Below are 9,922 nucleotides of genomic sequence, written 5' to 3' on the forward strand. Positions count from 1 at the left end.
GGAATTTTATGGACTCATTTGTGCAGTGAGCTGTCAAGCCTTAAGTCATGCCCTAGAAGAAGCAAAAGCAGATTTTGGCATCTGAGAATGGGTTCATGTCTAAGCCCAGCTCACTTTTCTGCTTTCTTCCAGTTGCCTTCCAGGAGCTGTGTCCATATGGCCACGGAGCCATCCCAGGTCCGGGTGACACCCGTGAAGGTAAGGTGTGGTCCAGGGACAAGCAGTGTGTCCTGTGGGGGTGAGGGGTGTCAGTCCAGAAGCAACCATACCTTGGCTATCATGAGAGAAGGACTGAATCCCAGTGGCAGTAAGGGGGGGATGTGCAGTCCCTCCTGAGCTCAGGCTTTCTGCTCACTTGTGCAGTCCCCAGCTCTGGCAGGAGGCTGGGATTTCCAGGCCAGCTCTGAGAGGACAGGGGTGTTTCTGGCCACACACTCCCATGTGATTTAACCTTGTCTTGGTTACTGCTCTAGATGTGAATGAATGCTCAGAGAACCTGGGTGTCTGCATCAACGGGGCCTGCATTAATACTGACGGCTCCTTCCGCTGCGAGTGCCCCTTTGGGTACAACCTCGACTACACAGGAGTCAACTGTGTGGGTAAGGGCCTGAGTGTTTGTCTTCCTCATGTCAGCAGCTATGAGCAAGCACGTGAGTGTGTGTGTGGAAAGAAGGACTTTTGAATGCACTTCTACCCTGCCCTTTCTTTTTTAACTCTGGCTACTGGTTTTGCTGAGCCTGTGTGAATGCTTGGCTGCAAGAAGTTACCAGCTTACAGCTTTCCTGTATAAATCATCTATCTAACCTGGTCCTACCTTCCTCCAGATACAGATGAATGCTCCATCGGCAACCCCTGTGGGAATGGTACCTGCACCAACGTGGTGGGAGGCTTCGAATGTGCCTGTGATGAGGGCTTTGAGCCAGGGCCCATGATGACATGTGAAGGTAAGGCTGCTGTGGGGCTGCCCCTTCACTCTACCTTGCAGAGCAGCAGATGGGAGAAACCAAGGAAATCCCTTCCTGCCTGCCACTCTCCTGCTCTCTTGGTTCCCACCAGTGCCCTTCATCCCCCTGCCTCCATAGGCACTTGCACAAAAATTGGACTATTGTCCCAGAAAACCGCAGCCACATCCAGGCCGTGTGCATGCCCCCAGTTGGTTCACTGCCTGGCTGAGTGAGCTGCAGTCAGGTCAGCATCCCCTTTGGCTTCCTCTGAGGTTAGAGCTCAGGGTGAGTGCTGGAGGCCAACATGAGGGCAGCAGCTGCCTCACCAAGGACCCCATCAGAGGGGCTCAGTCACCTGCTGTGTACCCCTTTACAACTGCAGACTGTGAAAGGAACACTTGGTGAAGCACAGAAAGTTGTCATGAGATGAATGTGCAGAAGGGAAGTCTGGGCAGGTTTACTGACATTACTGTCAGCTGATCCTGCTCGGAGTGCAAAGTCAAGCTCTCTCCTCTTTTCTGCCTTCTAGATATTAATGAGTGTGCATCGAATCCTTTGCTTTGTGCATTCCGCTGCATCAACACCTTTGGCTCCTATGAGTGCACATGTCCATCTGGATATGCCCTCCGAGATGACAGAAGAATGTGCAGAGGTAAAATCCTCCTTCTGCAGCCATCTGGGGATCTCCCACCCTCTGTCCAGGTCCCTGACTCTTGTCTGTCTCTGGTGTTAGACAGAAGGCAGGACATCTGGACTGCTGTCCTTGGGCTCTTGCATCTGCACTGGTGTCTGCTGTGTGCCAGCCAGCTTTGGCCAAGGCAGCAGGGATTGGCAGAGCAGTGTAGCTTTGAACGCCACTTAGCTGTTCTCACAGTGGTGCAAGCTGGCAGGATGGTCTCACCAAACTTTTGGTTGCAGATCTGGATGAGTGTGCAGAGGGTCTGCACGACTGCGAGTCTCGAGGAATGCTGTGCAAGAATCTCATTGGCACCTTCATGTGCATCTGCCCACCAGGAATGCAGCGCAGACCTGATGGAGAGGGCTGCACAGGTACCAAGGGCTGGGCTGGGAGGGTTTCTCAGTGGAGCTGGACCTGTATGCAGACATGTAGCTTTTGCTTATGTCCTGTCAAACAAGTCCTTCCTGGGACTTCCCATGTATCACACCTTCCAGTCCTATTAGATGCCTGCATACCCACAGTCTCTGCTCATCTGTAAACCCGTATCCAGCCCAGGATGACTCAGCATTACACCTTTTGTTGCTTTTCTTGAATTTTTCCATGTCTGTGTCAAGCCTCTTTGCGCTGTGCTGCTTTCAGAAGTGCTGGCCCATGCACATCTGCGCAGTGGTAGGGACAGGAGGAATGCAGAGCAGGCCCAGCTCCACTCCCACTCTGGCAGCTCGGCCACTTGCAGGTGGAGAATGTGCAGAGCATGGAAGTTGGGCACTTTAAGGGAGGTCCGGGAACATGGGTATGTTTCTCAGCTGTCCAAGGATGTGGGATTGTACCTCAAAGGGCTGTGTGGACTTGTTTCAAGTTGAGTGGTAGCATGGAAACTCATAGAAAGCTGAAATTTGTCACCACAGTTCTTTGTGACTTCTTTCCTAGATGAGAATGAGTGCCGCACCAAGCCTGGAATCTGCCCCAATGGCCGCTGTATCAACACAGTGGGAAGTTACCGCTGCGATTGCAATGAAGGTTTTGAAGTCAGTCCCTCTGGCACAGAGTGTATTGGTAATTACCATGGTCTTGATCAGCCTCTAGTTAGTGACACGTGGTGCTTTTCAGGTGCTTCAGGGTTTCTGAATTGAATTTGCCCAAAGTAAGATTTAAAAATGGTGAACCACAAGTTCAGTGAGCTGTGGGGACAGAAGAAAAGTGGAGACAAGGTTGCTGCTAAGATTTATTTCATGGACAGTTTGCTGTCCATACTTAACCATGTTGAGTTTTGCCCACAAAGGCAAGGTGCACCTCGAGTGCCTTGTGCCACTGAGCCTTGGCCCAGCCACTGCTGTGCCAGGAGAGCTGGGAGCTGTCAGGGCAGCTCCAAGGAGACCCCCAGGATCTGGCAGGTTCAGTGAGAAGGGAGTGGGCCAGAACTGGGGCTCAGGACAGGAACAAAAAGGATTCACCTGTTGGACAGAAGTATCCCATGTGAGCTACATATCCTCATTGAAAACCAGGACTTTATGCGTTTCAGAAAGTGGGAGCTGTCACCCGTGGCACAGGTCACAGTTTTTCTGATGTATATTCAAGCAGTGCCAGGGAATGTTTCTGAGTAAAAGAGATGGCAAAGCCTATGGAAGGACACATGGCTAGAGACATGGAAGGACAAAGGCTAGAGACAGGGACTAGCCTGGAGACCTAGCACCCAAGCTGCAGGGAGATGCTTCTTGTGGAATCACCCCTGTCTTCTGTATTACCCAAACCAGAATAGCCTCTGTGCTGGAACTTGCACAGTCTGGACAGCTTACTCAGTTATCATTGCTGCTGGCACAGTCTCACATCCCGAACTTGTCTTCCCACCCTCTCTATTCAGACACCCGCCAGGGCTTCTGCTTCACTGAAGTACTGCAAACCATGTGCCAGATGTCTTCCACCAACCGCAACCTGGTCACCAAATCTGAGTGCTGCTGCAACAGTGGGCGCAGTTGGGGACCCCAGTGTGAGCTCTGTCCCCTACTTGGAACTGCACAGTACAAGAAAATGTGTCCTCATGGTCCAGGGTACTCCACTGATGGGAGAGGTGAGCTGGGGCTCAAATCACCTTTAGTGCAGAGAGGGGAGAAAGCAGAAATGTGGTACAAGCAGAACTGCACTGGGAACTATCTGGGGCAGGTCTGCACAGTCCCTGGAGCAGACAAGAAGCCTCTACAACAATATCTTACAGCTCCCTGCATGTGACCTCAGATCGATCCTGGGTTGCCCCGGCAGAATCCAGTCATAGGATATGGGGATAGAGGCAGCACTGGCATTAACAGTTCCTTCCCTCTCTCCTGCAGACATTGATGAATGCAAGGTACTTCCCAACCTCTGCAAGAATGGACAGTGCATCAACAGCATCGGCTCCTTCCGCTGCCATTGCAGGCTGGGCTACACAGCAGATATCACAGGCACAGCCTGCGTAGGTGAGTTGGGATAAGGAAACCCATTTCTCTGTACAGCCCTTGGCCTTGGCAGGCCTCCATCTGTCTGACTTTTCAGCATGCAAAGAGAGGGTCCTATATTCTCCCTCCTCCCCCAGATCTTGGTTTCCACCTCTGTCCATATGGTCCTGTGTGACCTACCTCTTACATGACAGTGCATCAAAGTCATCCCTGCATCCTCAGAACCCCAAAACCCAAAGTCCTTGTGTTGTCCCTCTGACCTCAGAGACAGATAGGGAACATGATCCAGAGATGACAATCTGTGAGCAGCCACACGTTTTGCTGCAGGCTCTAGCCAGCCCGAGTGCCACTCAGGTGCTGCCATAATATCCACTCCTGGAATCACAGCTGCAAGCGTTTGGGAAAGTATGGAAGGAGATGAAGAGGTGCCACACATCCAGTACTGAGATGGTGTTGAGTACTGTGCCAGCAGACAGGTCCTGGACACAGAATGGAAAAGAGGTCTTAGATCCCAGAAACCAAGCTCTGTGCCCAGGAGGGCAGCTGTGACCTTGAGCACCAAGCCAGGATTTCTCTCTAAACATTTATGATTTCTCCAGGTGTGTGCCCTCTGGCCTGGTTCAAAAGTTAAGGGCATTTTCAGAGCCCATTGCTCAGCCAAGGTGACACAGTCCCAAGAAATACAGGGCTGTTCCTGGTACTTGGGAGGAGCTTCCATACATCTCTTCAGCCAGGAGTGAACTGGGGAGGTTGGCAGATCCTCCCGTCGCATCACATCCCATGTCTGAGCAGGAAGATGATTACACTCTTTTCCTTAGGAGGTCTTCTAGATCTCCTAGTGGAAAAAATAGATTTGTTTGGAGCAGGGAGTGTTAGGACCCATGTGGCCATATGACTGCTTAGTTTTGTTGAGCCATGAAACCCAGGATCATCTGCATTAAGGATAGCCTGAATGGTCAAGTGTGACATGGGGCCCGATCCAGTAGCACAGCCCATGAACGCTTTGTCCCATGTCTCTCAACTCCAGATCTGGATGAATGTAACCAGTCCCCTAAACCATGTAACTTCATCTGCAAGAACACAGAGGGCAGCTACCAGTGCTCGTGCCCCAGAGGATACGTTCTGCAAGAAGATGGGAAGATTTGCAAAGGTATTTCCCCAGGAGAAGGAAGCAGCAGAGAACCTGCCTCATCTCTGGCTGCAGAAGTGATCTAGGAATCTGGGAGGGCTGTGATTCGTGGCTTACTGGAGAGGCTGAGAAAAAAAATTGTGTTTTCCCTATGTGTTGGTATGTAATCAGAGGGGGAAAGGCTGACTGGACTTGTGATTCTCATGCAGGAACTTTGTGTGTGATGTTCCTGAGGTTAGGCCATGCCAGGTCCTGATCTTTTCAGTACAGCTGTTTCACCATGTGTACAGCTGCCATCAACTCAGACCACAGAGATAAGCTATCTCAGTAAGAGAAACTGAGACATGTGTTCTTGTGCTTGTTGCTTTAGACTTGGACGAATGTTCCACCAAGCAGCACAACTGCCAGTTCCTGTGTGTGAATGTTATTGGAGGATTCAACTGCAAATGCCCTCCAGGCTTCACTCAGCATCACTCGTCCTGCATTGGTGAGTAGAGGCATTGGTTGCTGTGCGTGCTGAGAGTGTCCTGGGGGGGGGGTTAGCTTCAGGCCCTCTGCAGTCTCTCCAAATCCTGCAGCTTTGGCTGTGGAATACTGCAGTTCTGCAGAGAGCTGCTGCTGACCTCTCTGCAGTCAGCATCTGATGTTTCATTCTGTCACCAGTGCCAGGGAGCTGTACTCAAAGCGCGCTCCCCTTGGGCTTGGACTTACAATGTTAATGTTTTGCAGACAATAATGAGTGCACGGCTCAGCCCTCTCTGTGTGGAGCCAAAGGGCAGTGTCTGAACACACCAGGCAGCTACAACTGTGAATGTCAGAAGGGATTCTCCCTGGACAGCTCTGGTGTCAACTGTGAAGGTAGGTCTTTCTCCCAGGGGCTTTGACAGAAATGTGTTTGATGTGGAAGAGCTCCTGGTTGACTCACAGCATCACACTGCCCTGATCTGCCTGGAGACAGACTTGCTCTTGGACAAGCAGGTCTTGGTATTGCAATCATAGCAGCCAAGAATGGGAAAGGAATAGGCCTGTGTCTAACTGTGGGAGAGCTCATGACAGGCAAACCCCACCATGTGCTATACCAAAGAGAAGCCTGTATTGAACACAGGCGGAATGAGGCAGAACAGAATGGTTCAGGCAGGACAAGAGGCCTCAGAGCAAAAACCATCCAAGCAGCAGCTGCAAGGGGATATATGTGGGCCTTGGGGGTGACGGTGCTATGCAGGTGCAAGCCACAGAGCAATAATAAGGCAGAACCATTCACCTACATGAGCACCCTGATGGGTACTGGCTCCCAAGCTTGTACTCTGTACACGTGTGGTCCCTGTGCACCTATTGCTGCCCACAGAACAGGGAGGAGTTGTCTCACCACCCCCTGTGTTACATTCCTGCAGATGTAGATGAGTGTGACGGAAACCACCGGTGCCAGCATGGCTGCCAGAATGTGCTTGGAGGCTACAGATGTGGCTGCCCGCAGGGCTACGTGCAGCACTATCAGTGGAATCAGTGTGTGGGTAAGTGTGGGACAGGGACCCTTATATCATGGGCTGAGGGCTGAGGGATAGATGGCAGCTGGGCCCTGAGTCCCTCTGCAGCCACCCTGACCATTGCTGACACTGATTTCTGGGTTCACATCTGCAAAGCCATCGCTGTGCTTCCTGCCCTGCCCCAGATACCTTTGCCCACTAAGTTTCTAACCAGTTTGCTGTCTCTGGTGCAGATGAAAACGAGTGCTCCAGCCCAACTGCATGTGGCTCTGCCTCCTGCTACAACACTCTGGGAAGTTTCAAGTGCGTCTGTCCGTCTGGCTTTGACTTTGACCAGGCCTTTGGGGGGTGCCAGGATGTGGATGAATGCTCAGCTGGCGGCAGCCCCTGTAGTTATGGCTGCTCCAACACAGATGGAGGTTACCTCTGTGGCTGTCCTGGAGGCTACTTCCGAGCAGGACAAGGGTAAGAGCCAAGTCTCTGCTGTAGGGATTTCTTAGAGGTATACCTTTTATTCTTTGAGGTATACCTGGATAAGCACATTTGAAATGCATCTAGAGTGTCATTAAGAGACTGAGACTTGCCCCCCACGGCCCAGTTTGACCAGCAGGACTGGAAGCTGGTTCTCACCCAAGCTCATCTCCAGCCTGCTTCTGGAGCCATGTATTTCTGTATCATGGATGCTTTTAGACTTAGGTGAAACCAGAGCCTGGAAGTGCTTCCTGGCAGGGACCCTATGCAGTTTCACTCACTGCCCCACCCTCACCCTGTCTGTAAGTGATCATCTCTCAGCACTGTGGATGCTGAAGTGCAGCTGTGTATCAGGTGCTGTTTCCAACCTGGCTTGTGCTTCACCTCGACTTTGTGAAGCAAAGTGCTTGAGTGCTCTCTACTGCCAGAAAGCAATCTCACACTCCTCTCCTGTGCTCCAAGACACTTTTAAGAAGTGCCTGCTGCTCTGCGCAGAGTATGTAGGTAACCAGGTAGCAGGTGATGGTGCCCCAGCTCCACCACAGTTTGTAGCTCAGGCCCCTGAGAATGACAACCAAGGTGGCCATGAGCTGCACAGTGTGTATTTGTGTATTCTGTGGTGTCCACATGGACACCTGTACAATGCCAGGGAATGTTGCAGGTTGTTCTGTGCATGCTGTCCCTGGGCATCCTCTATCACCACACCTCTCCTGCCTGCCAGAATCACCAGAACCATCTGGGAGAGCCCTGGGAGCCAGTGAGCTCCTATTCCCATGAGCCCTTGGCTTCTCCATTGCCAGACTGTTGCTGTCATCTCACAGAATCCCCTTGCTAATGCCCATATCCTCTTCCCATGTCCTCTTCCAAATCCCATATCCTCTTCCAGCACACTAGTTAGTGCAGTTGCTATCAGTGAAGCAGATGCAGCACAGATTCAAACAGATTAAACCTACTGCCTTATTAAAAAAGATGTGGCCTGATATCTCCCCCAGGCAGGTCCACATTCTGCACAAGCCATGAAAGGCGTGATCTTCCCTTTGTGTCTGGGTGCCACATGAGGAACGCATGAGTGCAGTGCAAAGTTTTCCTTCTCGAAGCATGAATCTGAGATGGAACTCTCTGCTTTTCTGCCACCAGACACTGTATTTCTGGCTTGGGTTTTGGGAAGGGGGCCTACCTTCCTGCCCCTCAAGAAGAGGATGAAGACAATCTGCTCTCCCCTGAAACCTGCTATGAGTGCAAGATAAATGGCTATCCCAAGAGAGGTCGACAGCGACGCAGTGTCAATGGCACCGAGAGGCACAAGGTAAGAAGTTAATGACATCCCAGATGAGGTGGAGCAAGATAAGAACTGAGTCACTTGGGGGTGGCTGCCTGGAGTGGAACTCATACAGCATGTCCATTCCCATGGGGTTGTCTCAATCCAGGCAGATCCACTCTGTACATAAGTGACACACACTTCTGTGGTCTGGCCATGTTTCCTGGCAAGGGATGCGATTGGGGTAACCACAGGTCCCACAGTACCATAGAAGGCTATCAGGCTCCAGACTGTCAGTCTCCCTACAGGTTCTTCCTTGAAAGAGGAAGTTTTGACCTCTTTAAAAGGCTTTCCAAGTTCACAGGCTTACTCAGAACAGGTAGGTCTGGGAGGCTCTTCAAGCCTTGAGCAAAGTGCCCAAGAATTTCTTGGTGCTTTTCACTGAAGATGAGGGCTGTGGACATGCTGGTTCTGTCTCAAGGATGGAAACAGGGCACCAAGAAACACTTGGAGGACCATAGAAGTGGCACCCATTCTTCAGAGCTGCCTTAGGATGTCACGTGAGGCAGAATCCCCTAAATCAACTCTTCTCATATCAGGCATCTTTTTCTTGGCATCTGTAAGTAACATGCCTGGCTCCTTCCCTAGGATCACAATGTGAATTTGGCCAGCATGGATGTGGAGACTCCTCTGTCCATGATGCTGAACCTCTCTGACCTGGCACACAACGAGCACATCCTGGAGCTTCTGCCAGCTGTGGAGCCCCTGGAGAACCGCGTGCGGTACCTCATCTCCCATGGGAATGAGGATGGCTACTTCCGCATCCACCAAAAAGAAGGGCTCAGCTTCCTGCACCTTGGCCGCAAGAAAATAGTGCCAGGCACCTACCTGCTGGAAATCATGAGCGTGCCCCTGTATCGCAAGAGGGAACTGCAGAAACTAGAGGCCAAGAATGACCTCAACTACTTAGCAGGGGAGCTGGGCCAAGCACTGAGGATGAAGCTCCAGCTCCAGCTCTACTAACAGCCATGAGACCCACCCACCCAACCGACAGTACAGTCCTTAGCCTTGCCATCCACACCTGGAAACATCTGCCTCTTCTCTTGCTGCACCCCCTGCCACCACCTCCCCCACTGCACTGCACAACTGATGGGAAATGTCCCCGTGGGCTCAGCACTCACCTGGGCCGTGCAGGGGTATTCCATTCCATGGGGTGCTTGGCTCAAAACCAAGCCACACCACAAAAGAGCTCATGCAAGCTTTGCCAAAGGTTCCCGCTGTGTTAGCAGGGGCGTCCGCCCTGCACTCAGCTCCTTCTGTTTCCTTCAGACAAGGTGCTGTTGATCTGAGCTGGCAGAGGCAGCACCGTGGGAAGGTTCCGGTTCTTCACACTCGCAGCCCATACACTGCCCCACATCCCAGTAAATGGGAGGGGATCTGGGGGCGGCTTTGGGAGTTGCTTCAAGGGTGTGATGTTGGTGCCTTTCCCAACAGTTTATTTTCTTCTTTGATTCTGCATTGTCATAAT

At 51.7% G+C, this 9,922-nt stretch overlaps 1 protein-coding gene across 1 annotated transcript in view; it reads left to right on the top strand.

The window, feature by feature from the left end:
• FBN3 (fibrillin 3) overlaps positions 1-9,417 on the top strand; it is a gene marked incomplete at both ends in the record, with an annotated part of 122,674 nt that extends 113,257 nt beyond the window's left edge. Inside the window, 15 exons of the mRNA XM_079546590.1 lie at positions 133-198; positions 474-599; positions 825-944; positions 1,474-1,596; positions 1,863-1,994; positions 2,554-2,679; positions 3,485-3,691; positions 3,948-4,073; positions 5,080-5,202; positions 5,552-5,668; positions 5,911-6,039; positions 6,573-6,692; positions 6,899-7,130; positions 8,274-8,442; positions 9,043-9,417. Coding sequence (XP_079402716.1) covers positions 133-198; positions 474-599; positions 825-944; positions 1,474-1,596; positions 1,863-1,994; positions 2,554-2,679; positions 3,485-3,691; positions 3,948-4,073; positions 5,080-5,202; positions 5,552-5,668; positions 5,911-6,039; positions 6,573-6,692; positions 6,899-7,130; positions 8,274-8,442; positions 9,043-9,417 — 2,291 coding nt within the window. The remainder of the gene's footprint in view (positions 1-132; positions 199-473; positions 600-824; positions 945-1,473; positions 1,597-1,862; positions 1,995-2,553; positions 2,680-3,484; positions 3,692-3,947; positions 4,074-5,079; positions 5,203-5,551; positions 5,669-5,910; positions 6,040-6,572; positions 6,693-6,898; positions 7,131-8,273; positions 8,443-9,042) is intronic.
• Between the last annotated feature and the right edge of the window lie 505 nt (positions 9,418-9,922).

Source organism: Tetrao urogallus (assembly GCF_951394365.1).
Source record: "Tetrao urogallus genome assembly, chromosome: 25".
NCBI lineage: Eukaryota > Metazoa > Chordata > Aves > Galliformes > Phasianidae > Tetrao > Tetrao urogallus.